This window comes from Mauremys mutica, chromosome 12 (genome assembly GCF_020497125.1).
Source record: "Mauremys mutica isolate MM-2020 ecotype Southern chromosome 12, ASM2049712v1, whole genome shotgun sequence".
Classification (NCBI taxonomy): Eukaryota; Metazoa; Chordata; order Testudines; family Geoemydidae; genus Mauremys; species Mauremys mutica.
This window is the reverse complement of record NC_059083.1, coordinates 2,071,708-2,087,303: the sequence shown is the minus strand read 5'-3', so window position 1 is coordinate 2,087,303 and position 15,596 is coordinate 2,071,708. Positions and strand designations below refer to the sequence as shown.

Below are 15,596 nucleotides of genomic sequence, written 5' to 3'. Positions count from 1 at the left end.
ACACAGAGCTGAGAGTGAGGGAGCTAGCGGAGGAAGCACAGAGATGGGGTTTGTGTTTAGCTCAGAATGGAGAGAGTTTAGCGATCCTCCTCGTCAGAGCCGTCCCTGGGGGGCGGGCGGAACAAATCAGCCTCCCTCCACACTAGTGTCCTCACCAGGCGCCTTGCACGCCCGCCCGCCCGCCCGCTCAGCTGCCACTCACCTCCTCACCACCCTCCCCGCCTGCTGCTCTCCTCATTGCCGTCCTGCCGGCCCGCCTGCCACTGGCCTCCGCGTTCACCTCATCACGCTCACCCACTTCCCGCCTCACTTCCCCCCACCTCCTCACAGTTTTATTGAAGTGTGGGGGCCCCCAAAGTGCGGGGCTTGGAGCAGTCGCCCCAATTCACTGTGCCCAGGGACGGCTCTGATCCTCGTGTCATGGGATGATGGGTTCCATAGTCCCAGCCCAGCTCCTGAGATGGTTCCATTGTCCATGGCTGGAGATTCCCCCGTTGGTCACCGGTTTCGTCGCCCGACTGGAAAGGAGCCGTTGTGAACATAAGAGCATAAGAACAGCCATGTTGTGTCAGACCAAGGGTCCATCTAGCCCAGTGTCCTGTCTGCTGACAGTGGCCAGTGCCAGGTGCCCCAGAGGGAATGAACAGAACAGGGAATCACCAACTGATCCATCCCCTGTCGCCCACTCCCAGCTTCGGGCAAACAGAGGTTTGCAGACACCCAGGGTATGGGGGTCTGTCCCTGACCATCTTGGCTAATAGCCATTGATGGACCTGTCCTCCAGGAACTTATCTAATTCTTTTCTGAACCCAGTTATACTTTGGGCCTTCACAACGTACCCTAGCAAGGAGTTCCACAGGTTGACTGTGCACTGTGTAAAGAACTACGGCCTTTTGGTTACTGCCATCAGGGTCTAGGCAATGTGATGGGTGTCTGCCCAGCAACAGGCACCTTCCCGCATCTGCGTGCAGCGGGGCAGCTCCCTTCCTTTTGCAGGCGGCCAGGCCACCATCTCCTCCCGTAGGACGACCTCCTGGGCCAGCTCCATCCTAGGACTTTCCCCCGCTGGGGCAGTCCACAGTACAGGGGAATGAACAAAACTCACCATATGAGCGGGAGAGGGGGACGCTTCCCTCTCAGGCTGTGTCTGTGGCAGGCCCTCCCTTCCCTCAGCTGTCAGGGGAAGAGATTCTGCCTTTCCCTCCGCTCTCCTCTGACGGAGCTGCAGGTCGCAGGCTGCTCTCTTCCCTGGGCTGCCCTCAAACCAGCCGCTGCCCTGGCTTTGAACGCCTCCTGCAGCTGGCGCATTTCCTGCAGGTGTGGCAGGGCAGGGCTGGCTGGGCCCAGAGCAGCTCCTTAACCCCTGGCTGCCCACTGTGGGGTTTGCACACCCCATCGCACCCCCAGGGATCGTCTCTTGTCTAAGGTGAACAGTCCCAGTGTTTTCAATCTCTCCCCATAAGGCAGCCGTTCCACACGCCTCATCGTTTCTCTTGTCCTTCTCTGCAGCTTTTCCAGTTCTAATATATATTTTTTAAGATGGGGCGACCGGAACTGCACTCAGTCTTCAAGGTGTGGGTGCACCATGGATTTATAGAGAGGCATTAGGATATCTTCTGTCTGATTATCTGTCCCTTTCCTAACGGCTCCTTTGAGGAGGAACCTTGTCAAAGGCTTTCAGAAAGGCCAAGTACACTCTAGCCACTGGATCCCCCTTGTCCACATGTTCATTGACCCCCACAAAGAATTCTACTAGACTGGTGATTTTCCTTTAGAAAACCCTGCTGACTCGTCCCCCAAATACTGTGTTCATCGATATGTCTGATCATTCTGCTCTTTATGACAGTTTCAACCAATTTGCCTGGTACCGAAGTTCGGCTCCCCGGCCTGTCATTGCCAGGATCACCTCTGGAGCCTTTTTTAAAAATCTGCATTACGTTCGCTACCCACCAGTTATCTGCTCCAGAGGCTGAGAAGGGACAGGTCACAAGCCGTATTTAATAGTTCTGCAATTTCATAGCTGAGTTCCTGCCGAACTCCTGAGTGAGTCCCACTGATACCAGAGAAACTCCACCTTGTGTCCCTGGCGTCCATCTTAAATAAGCCAGAGTCTCTCCCCCATTAAATGGCGGGTACTGGGCACCCAGCACGCCAGACCAAACTGGTGGCAAAAGGGGGTAAACGGACATAACGCTGTGAGGTAAATCAAATGCGGGCTAACGGGCATGGGGGAGAGTTGGCAGGAAAAGGGGGAAAAGGGACGTAACGCTGTGAGGTAAATCGAATGGGGGCTAACGGGCACGGGGGAGAATTGGCGGGAAAAGGGACGCAATGCTGTGAGGTAAATTGAATGTGGCTAACGGGCACGGGGGAGAATTGGCGGGAAAAGGGAGTAAAGAATGATTGACAGATAACGGACGTAAGGGTCCCACGGCGTGATTGACAGGGCGCGGGAGCAGAAGGCAGAGGGAGGCCGAAGGAGGCGAGGGAGGGATGGAGGCGAAGAAGACGCGAGGGGAGGGGACGAGACGGACGCAGCAGGGGAGGGCGGGAGGGAAAAGAGGAGCAGACACTGGCAGGCAGCTGAGTGCGTCAGACACAGGGACAGGGACAGCGCAGGGCAGTGTCTGGGGGGTAACATGGATGTAGCTACGTGTGTGATTGTGAGAGGGATTTATCGGTGTCAAGCCCAATGAGTCGCTGCCCCTTGCTGTCACCTCCCTGTGAGCGCCTGGTCCCCGGTGTCGTACAGACAAAACTACACACGAGCTTTTCAGGGGGCAAGACAAAGATGCCACATTTATTATGAGAACAATTTGATTTATGACCAATAACTAATATCTTACTCCTTATACACACACATTATACCTAATACCTATACACACACACACAGATATATAGATATTTATTAGATGTTCTGCAGCTGCTGCATAGTTACCAGTCCTGGACATAGCTTGAGGTCGTGGCTTTATTTTGCAGCTTGGGTTCGTAGCTTGTGGCGGTAACTGGCCAGGAAAGCCGGGCACAAGGACGGGCTGGGTCTCTGCTGGGCCTGCACCGATGCCCTTCCATGTTGGCAGCAGAATGTTACCCTCCAAAGTCTCCCATCTCACCCATGCTTTTTGTAGGCTTGAGTTTGAATCCAGAGTCTATAGGTCTTGCTGTGTCAGGCTGCCTCTGGGTTTGGTGATTGATCACCAGTGGCTGATTACTGTTTAATAGATCAATTTGTTCCAAACCCTCTTCTACCAACACCTCAATCTGGGACAGCTCCTCAGATCTGCCACCTAAACAGAATGGCTCAGGTGTGGGAATCTCCCTCACATCCTCGGCTGTGGAAATCAATGCAGAGAATTCATTCAGCTTCTCCACAATGGCCTTGTCGTCCTTGAGTGCTCCTTTTGCACCTCAATCATCCTGTGGCCCCACTGGTGGTTGCCTCACTTCCTGCCTCTCATGTACTTAAAAAACAATTTGCTGTTAGTTTTTGTGCCTTTTGCTAGTTGCTCTTCAAATTCTTTTTTGGCCTGTCTCGTTATACTTTCACACTCGACTTGCCAGCAGTTATGCTCTGTCCTGATTTCCTCAGTAGGATTTGACGACCAGTTTTTAAAAGACGCCTTTTTACCTCTAACAGCCTGTTTTATTCTGCGGATTAGACAAGCTGGTATTTTTTGGTCTGCTAATATGTTTTTATTTGGGGACACATTTAGTTTATGCTTCGATGACGATGATTTTTAAAGGATTCCATGCAGCTTGCAGGCGTTTCACTCTTGTGACTGTTCCTTTTCATTTCTGTTTAACTAGCTTCCTCGGGTTTGTGTCATTCTCCTTTTTGAAGTTAAATGCTGGGTGGTTGTGGAGAAAAACCACAGCCCCCCCCTCCCCTGCTTTAACCCACTAAACACCACACCCTATCGCTGGTGTGGGGCTGGAACCCTGGATCCCAGCAAAGAGGACCCAACTGTACAATCAGCAGTTCCCAAACAGGGCCAGATGATCCTCGTCCTGCTGAGACCTGGTCCCAGGTGCACACAGCTTTATCCCCCCCCTGCTGTCTATGGGCACAATTTATCCCTGGTGTAAATTCAGGTGGCTGGTGTGGAGCAGCAGGGAATACCAGGCCAGACGGGTGTATGGGTCTGACACAGGGAGGCCAGGGACACCGGGTTAGACAGGCCAATGGGTCTGCTCCAGCGTGGCAGGGATGGGCCCCAGGTCACACGGGGCAGCTGGGGCAGGGCTGGAAATGGATCCAGGGCTCCGGGGCCACAATTGCCTTAATCACAATTCAACTTTCCTCTTGGGCTCTGCAGGAGCCATGGGATGAAATTAACAAAGGGAGCCCCAAGGCTGGGGGTCTGTGAGCCGGGATTCCCCTACCCAAGGGAAGGGCCAGGGTTTGGGGGGTGAGACGGGGTTCCCGTCCCCAGGGGATGGGCAGTAGCCCTTGGGACTGGTGCATCTTTGGCCCAGGGATCCCCTCCCCAAGGGAAGGGCTGTGAGCCCTCAGGACCAGCACTGACCCCCCAACACCTGCCAGTCATTTAACCCCCCCTCCCAGAACCCTCCAGGCGTGGGCCCATGGTGGCTGTGGGGCAGACACAAACTGCCACTTTAAACAGCATTCCCGCACCGCGGCTCCTGTACAATGCACAGCCCTTGTGAGCACTTGGAGTGAACCAAAGTGGGTGTGTTTAAGAGCAAGAGAGACGCCCCTAGAAAGCAGAGCCGTAGAAACAAGTGGTTACAAAATATTAAACCAAATCATAAAACAGGAGCTAGGGCCTGCCCTCATTAGCAGTTACCTTTGCTAGCTACTAAGGTTATGGACGTGATATACCTTGACTTTAGCAAAGCTTTTGATACCGTCTCCCACAGTATCTTGCCAGCAAGTTAAAGAAGTCTGGGCTGGATGAATGGACTATAAGGTGGATAGAAAGCTGGCTAGATCGTCGGGCTCAACGGGTAGTGATCAATGGCTCCTTGTCTAGTTGGCAGCCGGTATCAAGCTATCAGGGGTCGGTCCTGGGGCCGGTTTTGTTCAATATCTTCATTAACGATCTGGAGGATGGTGTGGGCTGCACCCTCAGCAAGTTTGCAGATGACACTAAACTGGGGGGAGAGGTAGATACGCTGGAGGGTAGGGATAGGATACAGAGGGACCTAGACAAATTAGAGGATTGGGCCAAAAGAAACCTGATGAGGTTCAACAAGGACAAGTGCAGAGTCCTACACTTAGAACAGAAGAAGCCCATGCACTGCTACAGACTAGGGACCAAGCGGCTCGGCAGCAGTTCTGCAGAAAAGGACCTAGGGGTTACGGTGGACGAGAAGCTGGATATGAGTCAACAGTGTGCCCTTGTTGCCAAGAAGGATAAAGGCATTTTGGGCTGTATAAGTAGGGGCATTGCCAGCAGATCGAGGGATGTGATCATTCCCCTCTACTCAGCACTGGTGAGGCCTCATCTGGAGTACTGTGTCCAGTTTTGGGCCCCACACTACAAGGATGTGGATAAATTGGAGAGAGTCCAGCGGAGGGCAACAAAAATGATCAGTATCAGAGGGGTAGCCGTGTTAGTCTGGTTCTGTAGAAGCAGCAAAGAATCCTGTGGCACCTTATAGACTAACAGACGTTTTGCAGCATGAGCTTTCGTGGGTGAATACCCACTTCTTCGGATGCAAGCAGATGCTTGCATCCGAAGAAGTGGGTATTCACCCACGAAAGCTCATGCTGCAAAACGTCTGTTAGTCTATAAGGTGCCACAGGATTCTTTGCTGCTTCTACAAAAATGATCAGGAGGCTGGAGCACATGACTTATGAGGAGAGGCTGAGGGAACTGGGATTGTTTAGCCTGCAGAAGAGAAGAATGAGGGGGGATTTGATAGCTGCTTTCAACTACCTGAAAGGGGGCTCCAAAGAGGATGGATCTAGACTGTTCTCAGTGGTAGAAGATGACAGAACAAGGAGTAATGGTCTCAAGTTGCAGTGGGGCAGGTCTAGGTTGGATATTAGGAAACACTATTTCACTAGTAGGGTGGTGAAGCACTGGAATGGGTTACCTAGGGAGGTGGTGGAATCTCCTTCCTTAGAGGTGTTTAAGGTCAGGCTTGACAAAGCCCTGGCTGGGATGATTTAGTTGGGGATTGGCCCTGCTTTGAGCAGGGGGTTGGACTAGATACCTCCTGAGGTCCCTTCCAGCCCTGATAGTCTATGATTCTAAGGTAGGTTTCCCCCCACAGTCCAGTCTGGTGCAGAGCTGGCCGATTTCCCAGGATCCAGCCTTTGGTGAAACACTCTCGTTCCACAAGACTTCTCTGCAGTGAACAGATGCAAAGGGTCTTTCCCCACCCTATGACGCACCTACTCAGTCTTTTGTCTATTCCCAGCCAGGGCGATCCCCGCTCTGCTATAACCTTCCCTTTTTACCTCTAAGTGGTTCCAGTTGTTTGCAGTTGTCTTTGATGGGTTTCCATTGACTGTTTGGAGATGGGGCACGGGTAGACGACTGAGCCTTGCAACACATCACCAGCGGACCAGGGAGGGGTAACACCTTCCCTCCGAGTCCCGCATGAATGGGCATCACCCAGACATATCCCAAGTGACTAACTTTTATATCAAAGCCCACAGGTTGGAGTATTCCTTCACTCTTACCCACACATCCATCTCCCCGTGAGCAGGGATAGGTTACGAGCTTCCACTGCAGCCCTCACATGCTGTCCTTCCTGGCTCAGTACCACAGAGGTGCTGTGGGAGGTGCAGTGAGTTTGTCAGGTCTCGGACAGGGCTTGCTTGTAAAGAACAGTGACCCCTTTGCCAGCTGGCACCAATGGGCCTGGCTCACAGGCAGCCCTTTGGAAGAGACCTTGAGCAAAGCCCTGGCTGGAGAAGGGCCCAGTGATCAGTGACTTGGAATGAACACGCTGCAGGAGAGACGCAAACCCTGCAATACAACAGCCTAAGACCCAACACCTAGAGGAGAAAATTGTTATAACCACCTAGCTAGAATCTCCCCAGGGCAGACAGGATCCATGGACAGGAGCTCTCCTAGGCAGTGGGGTCAGCAGCTGGGGCAGGGTCACTCTGCACCAAGCCCTGGGGTCCCACACTCCGGGGGTCTGTTCCTGATGCAGAGCTGGAGGCAGAATCTTCTCCTATCCCTGCTGTGGAGAGAGAAGAAAATTGTTCAGAGGCGACTTCAAGTTGTGGGGATCTCAGCTAGGGGGGTGGGAATTCAGCTCTGGGCTTCCCCCGCTGTGCCCCAATGGGGCCCAAACTCTGCACAGGGGCATCTGGACCCTGTACGTACTTGTTGGGGACTTTAACCCCGACAGCGAAATTCGTTGTCTGTTCACAGAGAGACAGGCAACACCAGCAAGGTCCGATCAAAAGCCTTTTATTGACAAGTGCACGCATCAACAAAAGGCCGCTCGTCTCCAGTGAGAACCAGCCCCTTTTTACAGCTTAGCATTAGCCTATATAGACAGTTTTATTACGTCATACGTCACTCACTTGAGCAAAACCCACCCCCCTTTGTTTAACAACTTCAAACTAGACACTTTTAATATACACACATGCCTAGACTTTATGTCTACAACTTTAGATTATTAATTATATCTTAACAACACCCAAAAGTTAGAAATACAGGGGAGTTTTAAACAAACCTATAATTCAACCAGAGAGTTAGAATCTGAACCGTGGGATGCTAGAGTTCCTTATCAGCTCTTCAAACACTGTCCTTAGCACAGCTAATGGTATGCCAGAAATGCAATCCCTGGTTTATCTCAGGCTTGTCTCACGTTTTCCAGGGCTCTGTTAAACAATGCTGCTTTTCAATACTTTTCCACTCTGGGATTACCCAAAACCTTTGCTAGCCTGATTTCAGTCAGGTTAGCATAACTGTTTTGTCTGCTATATTTTCATTCAGGCCTAACATACTCACTGGCTGCTGGAGCATAATCGGGTTTCATGGGGCCTGAAACACAAGCAGAGAATGAGGGTCAGTGCAGGGGAGCAGGGTAACCCCTCCCCCGCAGAGACCCCTCCCCCCCTCCCCCAGACACTGGGCTCCCCGTGACCCTGACTGCACCTCGCCCAGGCCAGCCCCACCCCAGTGCCCCCCACAACAGGCACACGGCACCCAGCCAACGACAGAGCCCACTCTGCCCCCAGCAGGGCTAGGCTACGGTGATCAGCCCTGCCCCATGGCCCTGCCCCACCTCTCCTTGGGGGGCAATGGGAGGAGCCATTCCCCCTTGGGCTGGCTGGGCCGCCCCACTCCCCAGACCTCCCCACATCCCGGCTCCGCGGGGACCGGCTCTCACCTGCTGATTTTCTCCTCCACAGGACGACGCCGGCCCCTACGACTCCAGCCAGAACCAGCACGGCCAGGACGATGGCGGCCAGGACCCCGGGGGACAGGGGGCCCTTCTTCCCAGGGGCTGTGGGGTGGAGAAGGGCCCAGGTCACCGAGGGGAGCAGCTGCTGGGGCATCCTCCTGGGGCAGCCACAGGCCTTTGCCTTGAACGTCTCCCCGAGGGCGTCTGCAGAGACCTGGCCCCAGGGGAGGGGAAAGGCTGAGCCGGGAGGGGGACGGGGATGGGGCCAGAGGGTGGGTGCTCTGCCGGGCACTGCCAGACACACACGCCACACAGCAACCAGGCCCTTCCCTCGTAACGACGTCAGCCTGTGGAACTCACTGACACTGGATGCCACCACGGCCAGAAACTTAATGAGATTCACTGAGGGATCGGCCATTTCTGTGGGTCACACGAATACCGAGAGCTAGACGAGTTCACACTAACGATGGGCAGGGATATTGACCTCCCTGTGGCAGGGCCACACCCCATCTCTGTAACTCCCATGGGGCCGTGCCCCCAACCCCTGGGTCCTGCTATTCACCCCCACCCTTACCCCAGACGAGCACGGGCTCCGGCAGGCTGCTGTGCTCCACTCGACAGGCGTAGCGGTGCCCATCCTGCTGCGGGGAGATCTCCAGGGACGACTGCGTGTAGTATGAGTGAATGTCGTTGGGCAGAATCCCGCTGGAGTCCGTCTCCGCCAGGATGTCTTCTCCATCCCGCATCCAGGAGACGTGGATGGGACGTGGGTAAAAGCCCCTGGCGTGGCAGGAGAGGGTGACAGAGCCGTCTGGGTCGTCTCTGTGGGAAACTGAGACCGTGGGAGGTGCTGGGGGGGAGACACAGCGTGTGAGCCACATGCCAGGGGCTGGCACCAGTAACAGACAAGAGGGTGGAGCACTCACATGTGTGTGAGACCTGGTCTGCACCCGTTTACACTGATTTGTAAATGGAGCTAGTTAATCTGGTGTAAATCCCCTTGTGATGCTGTACGGAATTGAGAGACACTTTATATTATTAATAATAACAATATTGTAAAATTGCAATAAATCATGCCAGATATGCTATGCCGTGTAAGGTGTCATTGACAATGGTATGATTTGCGAAGGATGATCATCTTGTTTAGATGTCTGTATCACCTTTGTACTGTGAGTTACAGATCTGTATGGTTTCAAAACCTGGTATATCAAAACTTGTGCTGTGTTTCTGGGTGATGCCCCCAGACAGATTGGCATCAGCACTAAGCCTGCTAGATGGCCCACCAAGGGACATCAGCTGTACAATGAACCCATTGAAAAAATCCAGGGACCGCACCGTATGAGTCAGCGAGACATGTAGGGGCTGCCTATGGACACAACTCCAGGGCCTTTCCCTGCCTGTGCTGGGAGCTTGTGTCTGGGACACAGGAAGTACAAGCCACATGGTACAGGATATAAAAAGGCAGCTGCATCATCGCCATTTTGTCTTCAGTCCTGCTTCTCACCTCTGGAGTCATCACTTCTCTACACACTGAAGCCTTGAACAAAGCACGGAATGACCCATGCCAGCGGTGGATGTTCCAGAGGGACTTTCAAGCCAGCAGACTCACCAACACTGCTAGGAACCTGATAGATGGACTCTGACTCCTATGTGTGTATCTGATTGCTTTGCTGTTCAGCAACTTTCTTCTTTTCTAATTAACCTTTAGTTTTTGACACTAAAGGACTGGCTGACAGTGCAGGATTTTGGGTAAGATCCAACCTAATACTGACCTGGTAATGTGACTGGCCCTTTGGGGTCAGAAGAACATTTTGTATAGTGAGCAGAGTTTTTAAATAACTTCTCACTTTACTGGACCTAGGTGCTGATTGGGAGCCTGTAACAAAGCTGCCACTGGAGGGACACAACTGAGAGTATCAATTCAGGACAAATTGCTCAGAGCAGGGCAGTTACAGCCCAAAGCTGGAGTTCCTTTACTATTAAGGCACCAAACCTGCCGGACAGAGAGGACTTTGGTCTCACCCCACTGACTAACCACAAGTCACACAAGCAATTCCCTCAGACACTCCAGTCTCCCAGTATCACCACTGGTGCCACTCGTCCTGGGGATGAATGGTTATGAAAACCAGCACCACAGTAAAGAAAAAGGACCAAGCCCCAGACCCAGGTCAATGTACAAGTCAGATCTTATTCATAAAAGGAAAAAGATAGAGATGAGAGCTAGAATTGGTTAAATGGAATTAACAGTAATGGCAGCGTTCTTAGTTCAGGCTTGAAGCAGTGATGGAATAAAGTGCAGGTTCGAATCAAGTCTGGGGATCCCATCCCCCGCTGGGATGGGTCATTCAGTCCCTTGTGCAGAGCTTCAGTTTGTAGCAAAGTCCCTCCAGAGGTAAGAAGCAGGATTGAAGACAAGATGGAGATGATGCATCAGCCTTATATAGGCTCTTGTCATGTGGCCTCTGCTTCCTTTGTCCCAAACATAAACTGCCCAGCACATGGCATGAAAACCCCCTTACAGTCCTGTCCATAGGCAAGTCCCTGCATACCTTGCTGAGTCACAAGGTGTATTTGCTTCTCTCGGTGGGTCAGTTGTGTAGCGGATGGGCCTTAACGGGCCATCAAGCTGGCCAGGAAGAGCTGATGCCACATTGTCTGGGGTGTCACCCAGAAGCAGAGCCCAAGTGTGAAATACAGACAGGTCAGAGCCAATACTTGTAACTTGAAATACAAAATGATACCTGCACCCAGAGAGCATCATCGTAACCAGCAAATCATAACCATGGTTGCACCAATGATCTAACTGTTCATGTCAATAACATCACAGAAGAAGAGAACAGGAATGCAGTGAAGGGGGCTGTGTGATTTCTTTGTTCAGCTTCTTAATAACCAGTGTGGGGAATCAGAAGCACAGTTTAGTGAATCTAACTTCAGTGTTAATGGCCAGTTTGGGGAGAATTCTTACACTCCTCTGCAGACTCACTCAAACTGCTCACATCCGTGCAGCTGAACTGGGTAGTTACCAGCACAGGCCTGGGCCCGGCTCTCCTTCGCTGCGCGATCCCGCGCTATAACATGGCTACGCCCAGGCAGGCTGTCACTGGGCCACCCAAACACGCCTGTGCAATTTAGGGGCTAAGGGACAGATTTCCAAACACCCCTCGGTGCCTCACCCCAGTGATTTCATGGGGAGCCAAGTGCCTCCATTCAGAAATCCCGGCTGGCCCCTGTCTGCATCATCAGGCCCTTAAATCCCTTTGTCACATGGTCCCCGTCCCCATCCATGTCTCTGCCCTTGACTGCGGATGTGCCAGCACTGGGCACAAGAACCTCATAACAAGGTGTTTTTTTGTTTAATGACAGCGTGCATCCCCCTCCCTGCCTCCTTCACACTCACAAAGGGTCTTTTCCGGACCAAACTTGGCAAAATTAATCAACTCACCGCCCAGAGTTTGAATGTTTCAGCCTGAAAAGGGAAGTCTGAGGCAGCTGGAAGCCAACGGGAAAGGCCCCACAGAACGGAGACGCCCAGGCAGCTGGAACCAGCTAATAACCTGACTGCACTAATAACAACCCGTAGCTCTCGTCTAGCGGTTCTCATCTGTCCATTTCAAAGCGCTTTACAAAGGAGGTTGGTGTCATTATCCCCATTGTACAGATGGTGAAATGGAGGCACCGAGAGGGGGAGTGACTGACCCAAGGTCACCCAGCAGGCCAGTGACAGAGGTGGGAATAGAACCCAGATGCACTGAACTGCGCTTCAGGATACTATCCACTAGGTCACACTGCCCCTTCTGGACATACCCAAGTCCCATTGGTGTCCCTGTGCCCCGTTCCCACAACCCATAGCTCCCCTCTGCTCACTCACTGTGTCGCTCCAGCACTGCCCTTCCCCGGTGCACCAGGCGCCGCAGCTTATCCAGGCACTCAGACTGCAGGAAATGCTGGACATACTGAGTCCAGGTCTTGCCCGTCTCCCAGCGCTGCTTTGTGAGGACAGCTGGCTGCACGGCCGTGACCCACGTCCCCGTCTGGTTGTCAAAGCTGATGAAGTCCCCCCCATCATAGGCGTATTGGAACCTCGGGTCCACGGGGGTCTGGTCATTCAGGGCACAGCCCGTGTGAACCTGAGCAGTGTGAATCCCTGTGGGGAAGGGAGAGAGCTGAGACCGTGCACTGAAATCAGGGAAATGTGTCTGGGGGGGTGTCAGAGGGGGGCTTGGCCGGACGGTGACACCAGGGCACTGAGAGCTGGGAAATGTGTCTGGGGCGGGGGTCAGAGGGGGGTTCGGCCGTGTAGAACTGATGAATGAAATTGTTTTTAATTGTTCACTTTATTAATGTAACTTCTGTTCACTGTTTGCCATATTGTAATTCAAACCCCATTTTAAAACGCTCACTCCATTTTGTAAAAGCTTCCTCCAACCTTCATTTCTGCAAACCCTGCTGTAATCTTATTAGTTTAGTTTAGATGTGTGACTGAGGTATGGATGGATGATGGAATCAGCCTCCAGCCCCAGCCTGTCCTGATGAAATGGAGTTCAAACCCCACCGGCTGAAGATGCAGACAAGAGCCCTAACAAAGTGAGAAGTGGGTGTTCACCCACGAAAGCTCATGCTCCAATACGTCTGTTAGACTATAAGGTGCCACAGGACTCTTTGCTGATTTTACAGATCCAGACTAACATGGCTCCCCCTCTGATAAAGTAGGAAGATTCCACCCTAAAAAGAAAAGGTGCAATAGAAGGAAGATCAAAGCCAGGTCCCAGGCTGAAAGTCGCCTGCAATTGACGGGTGATCAATCACCAAACCCAGAGGCAGCCTGACACAGCAAGACCTATAGACTCTGGATTCAAACTAAAGCCTACAGAAAGGAGGGGTGAGATGGGAGACTTTGGAGGGTAACGTTCTGCTGCCAACATGGAAGGGCATCGGTGCCTGCCCAACAGAGACCCAGCTCGTCCTTGTGCCCGGCTTTCCTGGCCAGTTACCGCCACAAGCTACGAACCCAAGCTGCAAACTCAAGCCACGAACTCAAGCTATTTCAGGACTGGTAACTATGCAGCAGCTGCAGAACATCTAATATATATATATCTGTCTGTGTGTGTGTATAGGTATTAGGTATAACATGTGTGTATAAGGAGTAAGATATTAGTTATTGGTCATAAATCAAATTGTTATCATAATAAATGTGGCATCTTTGTCTTGCCCCCTGAAAAGCTCCTGTGTAGTTTTGTCTGTACAAGAGCTGGACGGTGACACCAGGGCACTGAAAGCTGGAAAATGTGTCTGGGGGGGTAGGGATAGGATACAGAGGGACCTAGACAAATTAGAGGATTGGGCCAAAAGAAACCTGATGAGGTTCAACAAGGACAAGTGCAGAATCCTGCACTTAGGACGGCAGAATCCCATTCACTGTTACAGACTAGGGACCGAATGGCTGGGCAGCAGTTCTGCAGAAAAGGACCTAGGGGTTACGGTGGACGAGAAGCTGGATAGGAGTCAGCAGTGTGTCCTTGTTGCCAAGAAGGCGAATGGCATTTTGGGCTGTATAAGTAGGGGCATTTCCAGCAGATCGAGGGACGTGATCATTCCCCTCTACTCAGCACTGGTGAGGCCTCATCTGGAGACTGTGTCCAGTTTTGGGCCCCACACTACAAGAAGGATGTGGATAAATTGGAGAGAGTCCAGCGGAGGGCAACAAAAATGATCAGGGGGCTGGAGCACATGACTATGAGGAGAGGCTGAGGGAACTGGGATTGTTTAGTCTGCAGAAGAGAAGAATGAGGGGGGATTTGATAGCTGCTTTCAACTACCTGAAAGGGGGGTTCCAAAGAGGATGGAGCTCGGCTGGTCTCAGTGGTAGATGATGACAGAACAAGGAGTAATGGTCTCAAGTTGCAGTGGGGGAGGTTTAGGTTGGACATTAGGAAAAACTTTTTCACTAGGGGCTTGGCTACACTTACGGTTTGCAGCGCTGGTAGTTGCAGTGCTGGTCATCCAGCTGTGTAGGAGCAGCGCTGGTGTGTGGCCACACTCACAGCTACCAGCGCTGGTGTGTGGCCACATTTGCAGCATTATCAGCGCTGTTGGGAGTGATGCATTATGGGCAGCTATCCCAGCATTCAAGTGGCCACAACGTGCTTTTCAAAAGAGGGGGGTGGAGTGGGGTCTAGTGTGACAGGGAGCGGGGAGAGAGAGAGAGTGGATTTTTGGAGCCAACACTGTGTGTTTAGCTTCCTGACTTGAAAAATCAGAACATTTTTCTGACCCCTTAGTCTTATCTCTTAATTGCAAACAGCCTGCACGACTCCCCGCTGTTTCCCTGCCTGCCTCTCATTTGATTGTTTACAGCCAGGTACAGATGATCACAGCAAACAGGAGCTCTGTTTGTTTTTTAGATAGCAGCAGCGGCAACGGAGGAGCTCCACAGAGCTGTTCACAACAGGGAGGAGGATCTCATTTGATTGTTCACAGATTGATCACAGCAAACAGGAGCTGATAAGCAGCTCCGGTAGAAATGGAGCTCCGGAGGTTCACAACAAAACAAAGACAGGCTGCATAACAAAACAAAGGGAGTAATTTAGTTAAAAGCATTCTGGGATATCTCCTTATTCCCCGGAGGCCAATAAAAGCGCTGGTGTGTGTCCACACTTGATGAGCAGCGCTGCAGCACCAGCGCTGCAATCGCTACACCCCAACCCGGCCAGGTGTACAGCCAGCGCTGCAGCCAGGGAGTTGCAGCGCTGGTTGTGCCCTGCAGGTGTGGACGGGGTGTAATTGCAGCGCTGGAAAGCCTCTACCAGCGCTGCAACTTGCAAGTGTAGCCAAGCCCTAGGAGGGTGGTGAAGCACTGGAATGGGTTACCTAGGGAGGTGGTGGAATCTCCTTCCTTAGAGGTTTTTGAGGTCAGGCTTGACAAAGCCCTGGCTGGGATGATTTAGTTGGGGTTGGTCCTGCTTTGAGCAGGGGTTGGACTAGATACCTCCTGAGGTCCCTTCCAACCCTGATATTCTATGATTCTATGAGACCAAGGTCCGACAGTGACCAACACCAGGGATTCAGGGGGAGTGCACAGAACAGGGCAATTCTGGAGTGACCCACCCCTGTCTTCCCCTTCCAGCTTCTGGCAGGCGGAGGCTCAGGGTCACCCCAAGCATGGGGCTCCATCTCTGGGCATCTTGGCTAATAGCCTACCTACCCTCCAGGAAATTATCTAGTTCTTTTTTGAGCCCAGTTATACTTTGGGCCTTCAC

The 15,596-nt window shown here is 52.3% G+C and overlaps 1 protein-coding gene across 1 annotated transcript in view; it reads right to left on the bottom strand.

Moving 5' to 3' along the window:
• The window catches only part of LOC123345791, a 65,339-nt gene that overhangs the window by 12,577 nt on the left and 37,166 nt on the right, over nucleotides 1–15,596 (bottom strand). The window contains exons 3-6 of the mRNA XM_044982840.1: nucleotides 12,209–12,484; nucleotides 8,915–9,190; nucleotides 8,326–8,442; nucleotides 7,944–7,976 (exon numbers count right to left, since the gene is read on the bottom strand). Coding sequence (XP_044838775.1) covers nucleotides 7,944–7,976; nucleotides 8,326–8,442; nucleotides 8,915–9,190; nucleotides 12,209–12,484 — 702 coding nt within the window. The remainder of the gene's footprint in view (nucleotides 1–7,943; nucleotides 7,977–8,325; nucleotides 8,443–8,914; nucleotides 9,191–12,208; nucleotides 12,485–15,596) is intronic.